A 16,664-nucleotide genomic window follows, 5' to 3' on the forward strand; every position below is an offset into this window, starting at 1 on the left:
AAAAAAAAAAAAAAAAAAAAAAATTATTTTATTATAGTGAGACATCCATGAAGTGACCCATTGGGATTTGATCTCGAAGTGGGTGGGTGTCTCGAAGTGCAGGGCGCTGCACCATCTGGTACAATGCCTGCCTTGAGGCAATGGGTAGGAAAGAGAGTGGGCCTCGCAGGCAACCACACAAGGATGTGGACCAGCTCCTGGCCACGGAAGGACTGCGAGTGAGGCCCGGAAGGGAGGAGGCAGATGGTTCGTGCCCTGAGCAGCATCTATCCATTTGCCCTGCCTGCCAGCACAGGGGAATGGTCCAGACTCTGGGGGCTGCAGAAAACAGCAAGGCCCAGAGGCCAGAGGCTGCAGGTGGGCCTGAGGATGAACTTCCATCAAGAAAGAGGCTCTGGAAGAGAATGAGTGTCCCAGCATGTAGTGAGCACTCACTAGGGTATACAAGCAGGGATGGACACTGGGAAGGGCATTTCTACATCCATGGTGAGTTCCCTTCAGCTAAGAGAGTCTGTGACTCTCTGTTGAGGGACTGTGGGGGGTGCCATCAGAGTCCAGGGCAGGTGAGGGCCTCCCTGGGTGCAGCTGCTAGCAGTCATAGGACAGCAAACACCATTCATTGGATTCTGACTTAGGGAGGTACCCTGCCAAGTGCCTTAAAGGTGTCATCTCAGTTACTCTTTACAGTACATTAAAAAAATAGTTGACAGGCCGGGCGAGGTGGCTCATGCCTGTAATCCCTGCACTTTAGGAGGCTGAGAGACGGGCAGATCACCTGAGGTCAGGAGTTCCAGACTAGCCTGACCAACATAGAGAAATCCCGCCTCTACTGAAAATATGAAATTAGCCGGGTGTGGTGAGCATGCCTGTGATCCCAGCTACTTGGGAGGCTGAGGCAGGAGAATCACCTGAACCCGGGAGGTGGAGGTTGTGGTGAACCAAGATCGCGCCATTGTGCTCCAGCCTGGGCAACAAGAGCAAAACTCTCTCTCTCAAAAAAAAATACTAGTTGACAGGCCGGGCACAGTGGCTCATGTCTGTAATACCTGTACTTTGCGAGGCAAAGGCTGGTGGATCACCTGAGGTCAGGAGCTTGAGACCAGCCTGGCCAACATGATGAAACCCCATCTCTACTAAATATACAAAAATTAGCTGGGTGTGGTAGTGGGTGTCTTTAATCCCAACTACTCAGGAGGTTGAGGCAGGAAAATCGCGTGAACCCAGGAGGCAGAGGTTGCAATGAGCCGAGATTGCACCACCGCAGTCCAGTCTGGGCAACAAGAATGAGACTCTGTCTCAAAAAAAAAAATAGTTGACAATATGGCGTGTACTGTGTGCCACGTCCTGGAGTTCAGCAGGACCTGTAGTGCCGTTATCCCCATTTGCAGATAAAGAAACTTAGGCACAAAAAGCATAGGTGACCCGGGATGACACAGCTAGTAAGTGGGGGAGGGGAAGTTTGAAGCCATTGTCCCAGGCTGCAGAGCTGGGATCCCAGCCTCTTATCTGCTGCCCATAGGGGTCAGGGCTGGGTACCCTCTGCACCTATTGCTGTTGGCCAGGTAAAGAGCACCTTTGGGTGCTTCCCAAGCCACCTCCTGTGGCTCCCCCTGACTCCTGGGGTAGGCAGCAGGGCCTGGTCCCCTGGACTGAGTGGAGCGTGGGTGCCCTGGTCCCTTCGCCCAAGCAGGCCCAGCTGCGGCAGTGACAGATCCAAGCCACGGAAGATGCTGGCCCAGAAAAGGCAAACACTCCCGCAGAGCCCCTAATTACGGGGCCAATGAGCGCAGCCGCCAAGCTGTTACCTGGTGCCAGGCCTGCCTCTCTCTCCCAGGGGGCCTGTGACACTTCTTAGGCAGGGAGGGGGCACGGGGCAAGGAGGCGCAGGCCTGGGCAGGAGGCAGCGGAACAAGCAGGCTTGTCGGCAGCTGGGGCAGCATGGGCAATGTAAGCAGGACCCCCACCCCAGCCCCCTCTCCACTGGGAGACGGCAGGCCTATGGTCAGATGCACAGACTGGGTGGGGTGGGGGTAATGGCAGCCTGCCCATCCCTGCTCAGCTGACCATCCAGGCCCCACACTTCCCCTAAGGGCTCCATCAGGAGACAGGCCGGGCTGGTGTTAGGAATCTGCCCCAGGTCCCAGGTTGGGCCAGGAGAGCCGGCTTGGTAGCCAGGTAACTGGAGGTGGGCCTGTGCTGTGCCCCTCCCCACAGAACCACTGGAGCCAAGGCCCTCTGCCGATCTGCCGATCGTGAGACAGAAGGCCAATCTCCTGGCAGTTCTTCCCTTGGGGTGCAGCCCAAGGCCCCCTCCTCATCAATTTCTCCACCCTCCTAACCAGGGAGGAGCCAGCAGAGGGAGTTTCCCAGGAACCTGGTCCTGCTGCCTGGCGGGGCTGGGCTCAAATCTTAACATGGAGGAAGCTGAGACCCTCTAGTGATGGGGAAGGGACGTGTGATGGGGAAGGGGCCCTGGAGAGCGGCGTGGCTTGGCCAAGATCCCACAGCAAAGGCATGGCTGAGTGTGACCTTAGCCTGGAGGGCGACCTGTCTTGGGGTGCACTGGCCCTCATGGCCTCCCTGCCTCCCCTTCAGAGCGTGGAGCACCGTGTGCTGTCCCGGGATCCCTCTGCTGAGCTGGAGGCAAAGCAGCTGGACTCCGGCATGTCCTCACCCAACACCACCGTGTCGGTCCAGCCGCTGAACTTTGACCTCGGCTCACCCGCCAGCACCCTCTCCAACTACGACTCCTGCTCCTCCAGCCATTCCAGCATCCAAGGCCAGCGCCCTCCTCGCAGTGAGTGTGCCCTGGAGGTAGAGGGGGACGGAGGGGAGATGGAAGCCAGACTACTGGGCTGTGAGAGCTGGCCTTGGGCCGCCTGCCACAGCCAATATCAGAGTTTACCCACATTGCCTGCTCTTAAACGTGGGGAGGAGACCCCTTCTGGTGAGAGACAGATGTCACTCATGCTTGTGTGTGCTTATCACAAATATACATGTACATCCACACGTACTCTCCCCACCGACAAAATCCACATGTCCCACCCACCATTCACTATTTTCAGCTACTCACATACAAAAGTGCACACTTGTACATACAACATACAGATACGAACATACACAAAGAGCCATGCAAATATCTGCACATACCCACCTTACGCACAAGCACACGATGCTCTATTTCCATACTCCAGATGTGCACACTCCAGATGTGCACACACACACAACCGTGTCCACAGAGCAATGCACACACATTCAAATGTCCAGACACACAATCACCTAGGCAGAAGGCGGGCGAGTGTGGATACGCCCTGACCACGCCCTGAGCATGGGCGTCCGTCCACTTGCAGTGCCTGCTTCATGCCGCCAGATAATGGCCTGCAGAGCCGGCGGGGGTGCCCTGCAAAGATTGGGTGTGGCAGTCATATTCCCAAGGAGCCCACCGACCCTTCCAGGTGGCCCTGACCTCTAGACACACCCAAAGCCCCCAGTGCTTCCCTTCCAAACCGGAGCACCTGGTTTTCCAAGTAAGTGCTGGGCTGGGGCAGGGCAGGGCCAGGGAGAGGAAACCCAGCACTGCCAGGGGCCACAGCAGGTATACCAAGTGGAGCCCGCCATGTCCCTTGGCAAGTTGTTTCCAGGTGCCAGACTCTCCATCTTGGGGGACAGTTTGGCTGCATGCTCCCAAATCTGGCCCTTCCTCCTGCCTCCCCAGGGCTTTCCAGCACCAGAGCTGCAGACATACAGAGCTACATGGACATGCTGAACCCGGAGCTGGGTCTGCCTCGGGGCACAACTGGCAAACCCACACCCCCACCACCCCCACCCAGCTTCCCCCCGCCACCCCTGCCCCCAGGCACCCAACTGCCTCCACCCCCACCTGGCTACCCAGCTCCCAAGCCTCCTGTGGGACCACAGGCAGCTGACATCTACATGCAGACCAAGAACAAACTCCGCCACGTGGAGACAGAGGCCCTCAAGAAGGAGGTAGTGAGCCCTCACCCCCTTCCTGCCTCCCAGCAGGGGGACTGGGCTGATGGGGGCCGCTGAGGCCAAAGGCCTGGCCTCATAGTGGGCATAGGGTGGGGATCCCTGTGTCCATGGCATGTTCAAGAGTCAAAGCTCCTGGCAATTCCAACTGGGGATCAGGGCTGGACACTGGACCAGGAGGAGAGTAAGACCAGGTCGCTGCCCTCAATGGGAGCTGGGAAGTGAAGGTCCAGACAGCTGTGCCTCACCAGGAACTGGGCCTGTGCCACCTCTTGCACAGAGTGGCCGGGTTGTCATGGAGTTGACAGAGAATGCATATAGACTGCCCCTCCCCAAACACGCACATTCCCACAGCCCCAGGCCCTGTTGGAGAGTGGTACCCAAGGGAGGTGGTTGCCAGGTGGAAGGTGCCAGTGGCATGGCTGTGAAGGGGAGGGCTGGGAGAAGGGTGGAGGGAAGGTGAGCGGGCACTAGCAGGGTCGGGCGCCCAGTGGCTGTGGGGGCTGGGAAGGAGGGGAAGCTGCAGCTGGTTCCAGTTTAGGGCTTGGGCTCTGTGCAGAGAGGATCAGGCCTCAGGTGGGCACCCTGGAGGGAAGCGAGCCTGTGTGGAGGGGATGAGGCCAGGGTGGGCAGGTGGAATGTGAGACGCCTAGTGACATCTGGGCCTGCAGGCCCCTGGCTGAGGCTCTGGAGCAGGGCTGGGGGCAAAGGTCTGGTCTCAGCAATTCTGGAAGTCCTGGGCAGGGAGACCTGGGAAATTCTGGCGTTCTGGGCACAGGAACATGGCAAGGCTGGTCTGAGAGGTGAGGGGACAGCCTGAGGTTGCAGCTGGCTAGATGTGGTGTGACAGCCCCCTGGGGTCCTTCTGGAGCTTGGGACCTTGCAGTTCTCTTAAGCCCAAGGCAAGCCACGCCAGGGCCAGTTTATACGAGGTGACCCAGGTCACAAGGCCACTGGGCAAGGGAGACACGGGAGGGACACTGAACTCCAGGGCAGCTCTAGCGGCCACCCTCTTTATGCCACCTTAGATCCAGCTTCCACAGTGGCTTCCCCTTTCATCTCTGGGAGGCAGAGAGGGCCGGGCAGGTAGGGCTGCGAGTGCCCTGGAATCCCTGAGCTCCCAGCCCAGCCTGTGGGCCCCGCCCAAAGCCAGGGGACAGGTGGCCCAGCCAGTGCCCCCTCTCCACCGCTGAGCCCAAGTGCCGGGTCTGTGTGCGCCCCTCCTGGCTGTGTGCGCCCCTCCTGGCTGTGTGCGTGCTGGGCCGCAGGCGCCAGGGCCCGGCCGGGACGCTCCACAAAGGGCTCTTTGTGTGACCGCGGCGCCCTCGGCGCGGGTGCCTGACCGCGGGCGGGAGCAGGGTCGTGGCGTCCGAGCCTCCGGGCCGCAGGGGGCGCGGAGCGGGCGGGCTGGCCCAGAAAACAAATCCCGCGGTGTCGCGTTTCCTGCAACGTGAGCCAGGTCGGGCGGGGTGGAGGGTCTGAGGCCACCGCCGGGACGCATGGGCTGGAGGGTGGGGCAGGGGACAGCCCCCACCAGGTCATTCCGTCTTGGGCTGGGCCGCCTCACTTTCGCAGAGCTGAGCATAGTGGGGGGCAGCTGCGACAGGGCGGGAAGCCTCGCTGTCACCTGACCCCGCCTTGCGGCCCCTGAAACCTGAGGCTTGATCGCGGGTGTCGGTGTCGCTTTCGTGGATGGCGATGGTTTCCAGATGCAGGAGGGGAAGGGTGGGGACCCGACCCGGAGCCCCCTCTGCCCACAGTCAGCCCTTTCCTGTCTTGGGCAGGAATGAAGGTGGGGACTCAGCTCCCAGGTTAGGGAGAGGCGCAGGGGGCGGGGCCACATCTGGGCGGGGGCGGGCGCGGAGAGGCGGCCAGGTGTGGCAGAGTAGTTGGCGCCCCCGTAGCATCCGCGACGGCTGGGGGGGTTCGGCCTGGGATTGGCGGGCCCCGGGTGATGTCAGGCCGTCCGAGCCCATAGGCTGGCCGGGCGCGGGCGGCGCGGGCCGGCTGTAACCTGAGAGGAAGGATCAGGTAACGCAGGTGTCGGGTCCTGCCGCCCCCACCGCCAGGTGCACAGCGGGGGCCACCAGCACCGTGGCAGGTAGGAGCAGCCCCCGACGGGCACCTGGGGTCCGGGGCAAGCCGGAGCCTCGGAGGGCACAGGCTCTGTAGGGGGCTCCCGCCGAGCCGGGATCCCCGACAGACCCGCAGTCCGTCTGGCAGCCGAGAGCGGGGTGTGGGCAAGGCACTAATGCTGGCTAAGCTGAGAGGTGCCCCTTCTCCAGCTCCCCCTGGCGTCGGGGCTGAGCCACCCGCCCTTGGTCCCGCCCCTTCTGGCCTCTGTGGGGGCCCCTGTGCCCCTTGGCCGGCTCCCAGAGCCTCTCTCTGTAAGGCGGGCGGAGCCTGCCCTTCCATCGAGGCCCCCGTGACCCTCGCCCTGTGCCCGCCCTGAGAACAGGGGGTCTAGGAAGGCAGCCCCCGCACCCCTTGAAGGCCGCTGGCCGCGAGTCCCTGGGAGGTGAAAAGCTGGGTGGGGAGGCGTGGGGGGCGCCTGCTGGGCAGGTGCCCGAAGCCCACCGGCCACTGTCTTCCCGCAGCCGAGCTCCTGCGACGGCCACGACGGGCTGCGGAGGCAGGACTCCAGCCGTAAGCCCCGCGCTTTCAGCAAGCAGCCCAGCACAGGGGACTACTACCGGCAGCTGGGCCCCGGCCCCGGGGAGACGCTGGCCGCACGCCCGGGCATGGCGCACAGCGAGGAGGTGCGTGCCCGCCAGCCCGCACCCGCCGGCTGCCGGCGCCCCGGCCCTGCCGCCCGCGGCTCACTCGAAGGCCCCTCGGCTACCCCGCAGGCGGCGTTGCTCCCCGGGAACCACGTTCCTAATGGCTGCGCCGCGGACCCTAAGGCGTCCAGGGAGCTACCGCCGCCGCCCCCGCCGCCGCCGCCCCTGCCCGAGGCCGCGAGTTCACAGCCGCCCGCCCCACCTCTGCCCCTCGAGGGCGCTGGCCCTGGCTGCGGGCAGCGCCGCTCCTCCTCGTCCACCGGCAGTGAGTAGGGGCGGGTTGAGGGGTGGGGGGAGGCGCTAGCCCTGAAAGGGTAGGGAAATCTAGACACCGCCCCCTCCCCAGCTGCCACCGCCCCGTCCTTCCCCGTCCTTCTTCTTCTTGCTCTTCCTGCCAGCCCCTACCCCATTGAGTACTTGACCCTAAAGGGAGGGCTCTGGGTTGTTTGAAGTCCTGCCAGAGCAGGATGGGCTGTGTGGCCTGGGGCAGGTCCCCTGCCGCCTCTTGGCCTGCCTCCTGCCAGCTAGAAAGGGCCCCCCAGCCCTGGCGGCTGGCATTTGGGTTGAGCTGGTGCTGGAGGGACACTTGAAGTAGAACCAGATTCAGAGAGGCCCCGCGCTGGCCGCCCATCCCCTGGCCGGTCGGTGCTGAGCCTCTCTTCCTTTCTCCACCTCTTTCTCTTGTCCTTCCAAGTAGCACAGACCTGAGCCCTTCTTAGATATGCCAAGAACTCATCCTAGCCAGTTCCTGCCAGGGTCCCTGGGCCAGCAAGGGCCTGGCTATGGGGGCAAAGCTAGTGACCCTCCATATTTCCCCTCCCTCCCCAGTAACTTCCCTAGGCATCGTTTTTTCTCGAACTCCTGACCTCAAGGTGATCTGCCTACCTGGGCCTCCCAAAGTGCTGGGATTACAGGTGTGAGCCACCGCACCCAGCCCCAGGCATCCTTTTTTTAAGAGCTAGACTGGTGCAGGATTCCAGGGCTGCTTCTCTGTAGGGTGGAACAGTGTCCCTCTGCCAGGCCACCTAGAAGGCCCAGAACAGGGTGGCTGGGTGTGATGCTCCCATCCCAGCTTGGCTGGGGTGCCTTCCTCACCCAGCCACTCGGGGCAGAGATCATGCTTAGTGGCACCCCCCAAAGCTTCATCTCCCTGACTAGGCATGCAGAGCAGAGCCGGGCCCCCCAGGGTTCCTGTGGAGTCCCAGCCCCTGCAGACTGGAGCGCATGGAGGCGTGCCCAGCACCTGCCTAGCCCCCTCCTCCTTCCCTCCACAGCCTGCAGCAGGGCTGAAGCTAAAGACAGAGAAACATATACTCTGAGCTTCCCCCAGACACCCCCACCCAGCACAGCCCGGGCTGGGTGCCCTATCCCAACCCAGTGCCAAGGTGGAGGCCCTTGCTAGGGACTAGGGCCAGTGGTGGCCCTGCCAGCCCTCAGCAGCACCCGCCAAGCTGGGAACTCGATGGACCACCCTCGTGGGGCCCCAGAGCAGCCTAAGCCAGGGTCAGATGGGCAGAAAAGCTCCTCCTCTCTTCTCCGCTTCCCCCCTCCTGCTTTCCCTGGCCCGCTCCCTGTCCCCTGCTGTCCCAGTCTCATCCTGGCCCCCTCTCCCTCCTAACTCCGCTGTCACTTCTCTCCTCTCCGTTCCTAGAAGTGAGAGTCCTGAGGCACAGGAAGAGTGAGTAGCTGCGCGGCTCCTGGCGGAGGCTGTGGTGTGGGATGGGGGAAGAGCAGGAAAAGCAAGCAGGAGGGGCCCAGACTCAAGGAAAGGGCAGGGGCGGGGGCCAGCAGGCCAGAGAGCCTCGAGACACAGGTGGGGCCTGGCACCTCCTACCTATGCTCATGCCCACATATGCACCCAAGCATTCTACGCCTGGCTGATGGTTTTGCCTAAATAAATGAGCCCGCCACACCGATTTTCCCTTCCTCCTCTTCTCCTCCCTGTGACTACACTCTGGGATCCCCAGCCTGGGAATCCAAGAGCTGTCAGCCCATTTTGTTCCTCCCTCCCAGACCTGACCCCTTCCTGGGAGCTCAAGAGACCTCTCTCTCCAAATCACTATTCAGCTTTTCCACCTGAGCCAGAAAATGCAAACTCTGCCCTGGGGATTTGCATGTTACCCACCTGCCCTTCTTCCTGGGTGCCTCCCGTAGCTTTCGTAAGGGCTCTGCTTTCCTGGGCCTCTAGAGCTGAGCTGCGCTTTGTCATAAATGTGCTCCTGGCTTGCAGCCAATGTGTCTGCTTGTGCGTCTGTCTGTGGGTGTGGGAGAGAGAGAGGGGACCAGCTGGGTACTGGCACTCCAGGGTCCAGACTCTGTATTTCCTTGGAGGCCCCAGTTGACTTAGTTCAAGGGTCACTGAGGCTTTGCTGATGTAGGGACAGGGTCAGAGGGAGGCTCCACCCCAGCTGGGCTGAGCCAGGGAACCTGGGACAAAGGTCGGGTGGCTGACTCCAGGTAGTGTTTTAGAGCTGAACAGTCAGTGTCTGGGCGGAGACATATGCTAGAGTCGGCAGGGCCAGCCCAGGAGCCACCATGAATTCCCAGGGGCCTCCAGGCGGGGGCCCTCCACCCCGTGAGTAAGATGGGGAGGACCATGGGATTGCCACAGCTGGGGAACCAAGGGCCTGGCTCTGCGGGCCCCGAAAGCTGCCTGCGGGACCTGGGATCTGGAGAGCTGCCTGCTGGGCCTAAGGATGGGCACCCAGCCTATCCTGGCTTGGAAAGGGGGCTGCAGAGGGGCAGGTGAGGAGTGGTGGGGGTGCAGCCCCGCCCTGGCCAGTCCTCATCTCCTGCCTCCACATAGGCACCAAGTCTTTCAACATGATGTCCCCGACGGGCGACAACTCGGAGCTACTGGCTGAGATTAAGGCAGGCAAGAGCCTGAAGCCGACGCCGCAGAGCAAGGGGCTGACCACAGTGTTCTCAGGCAGCGGGCAGCCGGCCTCCCAGGTAGGCAGGCCCGGCAGGAGCCTGCAACCCAGGTCCCCTGGCCCCAGGCCACTGGGCGCTCAGCCCCACCGCTTCTCCCTGCAGCCCGACTCGACACTGCCGCCTGTGTCACCTACGCCGTCACCAGCCCGGAGCCCCACACCGCCAGCTGCAGGTTTTCAGCCGCTGCTCAATGGAAGCTTGGTTCCGGTGCCACCCGCTACCCCCGCACCCGGTGTGCAGCTGGACGTGGAGGCGCTCATCCCTACCCACGATGAGCAGGGCCGGCCCATCCCCGAGTGGAAGCGCCAGGTGATGGTGCGCAAGCTGCAGCTGAAGATGCAGGAGGAAGAGGAGCAGAGGCGGAAGGTGGGTGGGGCGGGCCCAGGGAGCCCTGGGGTCTGCATTCGGATACACAGCCCATCCCCCATGCCACCTCCAACTTGGGACCTCCCATTTTTTTTCTTTTTTCTTTTTCTTTTTATTTTTTTGAATTGGAGTCTCACTCTATCACCCAGAGTGGAGTGCAGTGGTATGATCTTAGTTCACTGCAACCTCTGCCTCCTGGGTTCAAGAGATTCTCCTGCCTCAGCCTCCTGGATAGCTGGGATTACAGACACATGCCACCACACCCAGCTAATTTTTTAATATTTTTAGTAGAGATGGGGCTTCACCATGTTGGCCAGGCTGGTCTTAAACTCCTGACCTCAGGTGATGCCCCCGCCTTAACCTCCCAAAGTGCTGGGATTACAGGTGTGATCCACCGAGCCCGGCCACTTTGGGGAAAGCAGGTGACAGGACCCCTATTCGGGGCTTGTTCCAGTCTCCACATGCACCCCCAGCAGCCTGTCCTTGGAAGTGAGACGGCAGCCTTTCTCAGACTCTCCTTCCCCTGCCCAGCCCCTGGGAGCTGGTTAAAAGGCCTTTTCGGATTCCGGAGGCCTGGGGCGGGGCTGAGGCTCTGCATTTCTAGCCAGCTCCTGGGTAAGATTGCTGATGACGCTGGTCCAGGGACCACACTGAATAGCCAAGAGGGCTTTGGTCTCCGTCTTAGGGACCTGGGCTCTATTGCTGCGCTGCTGCCTTCCAGCTGCCAACACTGAGCTTCATCCAGCCTGTTTCCTTCTCTGTAAAGTGGGCTGATCAGCACCAGCCGGCAGGATGAGTTGTCTTTTATTCATTCTACAACTGTTCTGACAGTGCCATTCTTTTTATTTTTGGTTTTGTTTTCTTTTTTTTTTGTTGTTGTTGTTGTTGTTTTTGAGACAGGGTCTCACTCTGTCAATGAGGCTGGAGTACAGTGGTGGGATCTCTGCTTACTGAAACCTCTGCCGCCCAGGTTTAAGCGATTCTCCCACCTCAGCCTCCTGACTAGCTGGGACTACAGGTGCATGCCGTCATGCCCAGCTAATTTTTATATTTGTAGTAGAGATGGGGTTTCTCCATGTTGGCCAGGCTCGTCTCGAACTCCGGACCTCAAGTGATCCACCTGCCTTGGCCTCCCAAAGTGCTGGAATCACAGGCATGAGCCACCACGCCTGGCTCCCAAGTGCCATTTATGTGTCCCACACACTGTTGTAGCCTCTGGGGATTCATGGTGAACATATCAAGGCCTGCTCTAAGGTGGCTGCGGACATGTGTGCAAGTCACCAAGAACTCAAAATGGGGCAGTGTGGGAGAGTGGGTGGTGGTGAAGAGAAGTGCCTGGGCTGGTGCCACACAGCCAGCTGCAATAATGGGGAATGCAGGGCACTGGGGCAGCCCTAACCAGCCACCTGATACGTGGGCTGGGGGCCGTGTTAGAGAAAGAGGAGGTGATGTCTAAGGTGAGACTTGGCAGATAAGCGAGGAGTAGCCAGGAGGAGAGTGGGCTGAAGAGCAGCAGGCGGGACAGGGCAGTCTGGAAGTGAGGGTGGATGTGACCCGGATTCCTGGGGAAGGGGGTTGCTGAGCTGGAGAGGAAGGTGGGGGCCAGTTTACCAAGGCCTGGCCAGCAGCCCAGAGGAGAACGGACTTTCTCCTGGAGGAGTGGGGAGCCGAGTGGGGGGAGTGTTAAGCAGGGAAGAGGCGGCTTCCTATTTGTATGTGGGGAGTGGATCCCATAGAGTCAAGATGAATTGGGGCCTCTGTAGACAGGCCCGGGGGGAAACTGGACTTCAGAGGTGGAGAAAAGTGAGCAAATGAGAATATACGGTGCCCAGCCGTCCAGCAGGACGAAGGGTGGGTGGCTCAGTGGAAGCTGTAGCTGTAGCCTCTTTTTTTTTTTTTTTTTTTTGAGACGGAGTTTCACTCATGTTACCCAGGCTGGAGTGCAATGGCGCGATCTCGGCTCACCGCAACCTCCGCCTCCTGGGTTCAGGCAATTCTCCTGCCTCAGCCTCCTGAGTAGCTGGGATTACAGGCACGCACCACCATGCCCAGCTAATTTTTTGTATTTTTAGTAGAGACGGGGTTTCACCATGTTGACCAGGATGGTCTCGATCTCTTGACCTCGTGATCCACCCGCCTCGGCCTCCCAAAGTGCTGGGATTACAGGCTTGAGCCACCGCGCCCGGCAGCTGTAGCCTCTTTAAGCGTGGAGTGGCCTCTCATTCTACACTTAAAACATTGCCCACAGGGACCAGGAAGGCTTGGGCCACAGGGGAGCTTGAGAAGAGGTCGTGGGTCTGGGAGGAGAGGCCTCACAATAGTTGCTATCTGATAGGATTGGGGAGGGCCACCGCGCCTCTCAGCTTCAACGCCTTTTGCATGTTCCTTGGGTGGTGTAATGAGCGACTAACCCAGGCGTGGAGACCCCGTCTGCCGGCCTGTCGTCCTTGCCGCCGCAGCAGCGACCAACGACCGGCTGTGGCCCTCGCCAGCGACCAAAGTGGATTTACCAGAGCCCGGAGCGGCGGCCCGGGCTGAAGCCTCGCCCCAGCGTCACCCCCTCGCCGGCCAGACGCGGCCCCTCCCTGCAGACGCAGCCCGGCGGAGCCATTACACCACCTAGGACATGCAAATGGTTCCCGGCGCAACCGCGGGAGCTGGGCCAGAGGCAGACGCGCCTCCCTCCCCTCTCTTGTCTTCCCCGCCTTAGCTGACGACCGCCAGCTCATGCTGCTACCCCCGCGAGGGCTGGAGATACTCCAGCGAGCACAACGCCATCCTCGGGCCCTTCGGCGAGCTCATGACCGAGGCCGACATCCTCCGCATCGAGCAGCAAATCGAGAACCTGCAGGTGCTGCACAAGGCGAAGAAGCTGGAGGGCCGCCTGGAGCAGCTGGAGCTGGAGCTGGAGCAGCTGCTGCCCGTCTCAGCCGCCCTGTCGGCGCCGCGCTTCACCGTCGACCCGCGCCGCATGCACGGCCGCGCCGCCAGCCTGCCCGCTTGGTGCAGCAAGATTTCCACGCTGCTCAAGAGCATGGCCACGCTGCTGGCCACGCTGGGCGGCCGGCCCGCGCACCTGGCGGAGCTGCTGACAGCCGACACGGGCCAGCCCCTGGCGCCGCTGCCCGACGCGCCCTGGCGGCCCGGGCCGCAGTGTCTGGGCCGCTCGCATTCGCTCAGCTGGTGCCGCGAGGCCGTGGCGCGCGAGATCCTCGAGTGCGGCGTTTCGGTAAAGCATCTCCGCGCCACCTACGAGCTGCGCACGCGGGACGCGGCGCCCGCGCGCTGTCCGCGCAGCAAGCCCCCGCAGTCCGCCGGCGGCCCCGGCCGTGAGCCCATCCTGGAGGAGGACTACGTGGCAGCCGGCTCCAACCAGCCCAGCGCGGTCGCCGCCGCCGCCGCCGCCCACGGCCCGCTGGCCCACTGGGAGCCCCTGGGCACCCTGGGCCCTCCCGAGGCGCAGGATCGCCAGGCGGCGCTGCCTGAGCCCGAGGAGCTGGCGCGACGGCCGCCCCTCTGCACCGAGCTGCGCGACGTCGAGGACTACCTCGACTTGCGCAAGGAGCGCATCGTCTACCTCTTCCTGGAGCACTGGCGCCGCTGGGCCTTCCGAGGCCCGGGCCGCCGCGCCCAGGCGCGCCTACGCAGACTGCTGCCCCGCGTGGTGGCCGCCGGTGCCGGCCCGGGGCTGGAGGCCGCGGATGCCACAGATGACCCCCGGCCGCCGGCGAGCAACAGTGTGGCCCACGGCCCCGATGAACGGCTGCGGCAGCTGCTGAGGCAGCGGCAGGCGGTGGGCAAGCTGCTGGGCCACTGGCGGAGCCTGCTGCGGCGCGTGCCGGCAAGCCCGGGCCTGGCGCACGGCCTTTACTGGCCCCAGCACTTCCTGCCGCCCCTGGACGGCGGCGCACCCCCGAGCTACGACAGCCTCACGCTCGACCTCTTCATGCTCGGCTACTTCCAGCTGCTGGAGATGGGCCTGAGCCGCGAGGAGCGCAAGTTCCGCCACCTGCTGTGCTACGAGATGTTCGACCGGCTGGGCAGCCACCCGTGGGAGCGCATCCGCCTCTTCCACCGTACGGTGCTGGAGGAAGTGGAGGCCGGCCGGCGCAGCTGGAGCGATGGCTTCGAGGACCTCAGGCACCGGTTCTTCGGAGACGGCCTGGAGGCTGAGCCAGCCCCCGAAGAACAGGCAAAGAAAAAGGAAGAGGAGAAGGAGAAAGAACAGGAGCGGATGGAAGAAGCCGCCCCAGTTCAGACTGGGGACCCGCCCGAGGGGCAGCCCGAGGCCCCGGCCGCTGCCCCGCAGCCGCCGCCCCCGCCCGCTGCGCCTCCCCCGACCTCAGACTCTCCTGGATCCGAAGGCCCCGCCGAAGACCCGTTGGAACTGGTGTCTGAGATGGGCGAGTTCAGCAACGAGGACATCTGCCGCTACATCGACCGCAGCTTCTCCTTCTGGAAGGAGAAGGAGGCAGAGCTATTTGACATCTGAGCAGCGGAATTTGGAATTCGCAGTTCACCCTCGAGCATCTTAACATGTGCCTGGACGTCTGTCTGACGCCCTCTGCAGGCCGGCAGCAGCGGGAAGAACCCAGGATGGTGACCTTGAACCGCCCAGAGGGCCCAGGACCAGGCCGCCTCAGCCTCTGAGGTCCCATCGTGGCAGGATGTGGGGCTTGGCCGGATAGGCAGGTCATGCACGAAACAAACCAGGTGTCCCCCTCTGGGACCCAGGCCTTGCTGTGCTCTGTGTGGAGCCAGGCAGCAAAAGAAGCCCCTCTGAGGGCTGCGGGTCCCCCTTGCGGCAATGTGGTCTGCTCTCTGGTTTTCCACTGCAGTTCACAGCTACCTCCTTGGCTGAGGTCAAGGGAGCCACGTGTGCAGTGTTGTCTGTGAAGTGTGCAGTGTACAGGCCCTCTGTTCTCCTGTAACATTCAGGAAATAAAACTCTTTGCTGTAAACTGCCTACATTGGACAGCACACCTGCCCCGATGTCATTGCAGCCCCGTGATTGTAGAGCAGGTGTTCACTCCGTTGGGAAGAGGGCAAGCATGAGCAAGGTCCTTTGCAGGGGAGCCACGGGCAGCCTGAGTCTCCCTGAGCCAAGAGGGTGGTGGGGGCCCGCATCTGCATCTGTCCAGAGGTCCTGGGCCTGGGGCCATCTGTCCACCTGCCCCTGTGCGGGATCAGGCTCCGGACCTCTGGGTTCATGCTACTTATTCTATTTCCGTCCCACTCGGCTCTGATCTCTCTGGCGCCTCCTGTTGGACACAAGGGTCTGGGTTACTAGGGGAGAGGAGGCTGGCTCCTAGGGGGCTGTAACCAGGCACCTCCATCCACTTGTCCCACAGAAGTGCATCAAAAGGGTCTCTTCCTGTGACCCTGACTCCTTCAGGTCCCCTGGTTGAGGGTGCCCCCTATCTCAAAGCCCCTGCGGGCCCTGAAGCTTTGTGGTTGTGTTTCAGGAGGAGGAGGAGGAGGCCCGGCTGGCCAGCATGCCTGCCTGGAGGCGGGACCTCCTGCGGAAGAAGCTGGAAGAGGAGAGGTGAGCTGGGGGTCAAGCAGAGGCTGGCCTGGCAGGGGGTCTTGACTGCATCCCTGAGGTGGAGGTACCAAGTGACACTGTCTCTTTTTCCTTCCAGGGAGCAGAAGCGGTGAGTGCAGGGCTGGCCCCAACCTGCCACCCTTAGCCCCACCCACGTCGCAGAGGGTCATTCCTTCATCCAGGCTGACTTGAGCGCATCCTCCTGTCCCTTAGCCCTTGTAGCACACCCTCTTTCCTCCTGGCAATGCCCCGACCCCTGTGCTCAGAATCTCTCTCTCGTGCTCTGATAACTTTGCTCCTGGCTACTCAGTCCCTGCTTCCTACTAACCTGGCTTTTTCTACCCATCAGTTAACCTCACCCTAGTATCAGTCGCCTTGATTGTCTGCCCCTCAGAACGTAGTTTCTGCCTCTGGTAATCTCACCCAGCCCAGTGCTGTCTGATAGAAATATAATGTGAGTCACATATGTAATTTAAAAATTTCTAGTAGCCACAGTAGAAGAATGTAGGTGAGCTTAGTTTTCACAGTTTTATTTAACACAAAATATCAGAACTATTATTTCAACATATAATAATATGAAAATTATTAATGAGATGTTTTATACTCCTCTTGTAAGTCTTTGGCCAGGCATGGTGGCCTACACCTGTAATCTCAGCACTTTGAGAGGCTGAGGCTAGAGGACCGCTTGAGCCCAGAAGTTTGAGACCAGCCTGGGCAATGCAGTGAGACCTCATTCTGCAAACAATTGTTTTTTTTTTGGAGACAGAGTTTTACTCTTGTCAGCCAGGCTAGAGAGCAGTGGGGATCTCGGCTCACTGAAACCTCCACCTCCCGGGTTCAAGCGATTCTCCTGTCCCAGCCTCCCAAGTAGCTGGGATTACAGGCACCCACCACCATGCCCAGCTAATTTTTGTATTTTTAGTAAAGGTGGGGTTTCACCATATTGGTCAGGCTGGTCTTGAACTCCTGACCTCAGATGATCCACCCTCCTTGGCCTTCCAGTGTGCTGGGATTACAGGCATGAGCCTCAGCACCTGGCCTGCAAAAAA

The 16,664-nt window shown here is 61.3% G+C and overlaps 1 protein-coding gene across 4 annotated transcripts in view; it reads left to right on the top strand.

The window, feature by feature from the left end:
* Window positions 1-16,664, top strand: part of ESPN (espin) — a 37,495-nt gene that overhangs the window by 19,103 nt on the left and 1,728 nt on the right. The window contains exons 6-14 of one of the 4 annotated variants that reach the window (XM_017498292.2): window positions 2,596-2,797; window positions 3,716-3,987; window positions 6,588-6,749; window positions 6,840-7,035; window positions 8,422-8,448; window positions 9,577-9,722; window positions 9,807-10,070; window positions 15,536-15,615; window positions 15,713-15,724. In XM_017498292.2, coding sequence (XP_017353781.1) covers window positions 2,596-2,797; window positions 3,716-3,987; window positions 6,588-6,749; window positions 6,840-7,035; window positions 8,422-8,448; window positions 9,577-9,722; window positions 9,807-10,070; window positions 15,536-15,615; window positions 15,713-15,724 — 1,361 coding nt within the window. Of the gene's footprint in view, window positions 1-2,595; window positions 2,798-3,715; window positions 3,988-6,587; window positions 7,036-8,421; window positions 8,449-9,576; window positions 10,071-15,535; window positions 15,616-15,712; window positions 15,725-16,664 lie in introns of all 4 variants that reach the window. The other 3 variants (XM_037727786.1, XM_037727787.1, XM_017498291.2) reach the window with 3 other exon arrangements.

This window comes from Cebus imitator, unplaced genomic scaffold, assembly GCF_001604975.1.
Source record: "Cebus imitator isolate Cc_AM_T3 unplaced genomic scaffold, Cebus_imitator-1.0 Scaffold240, whole genome shotgun sequence".
Taxonomy (NCBI): domain Eukaryota; kingdom Metazoa; phylum Chordata; class Mammalia; order Primates; family Cebidae; genus Cebus; species Cebus imitator.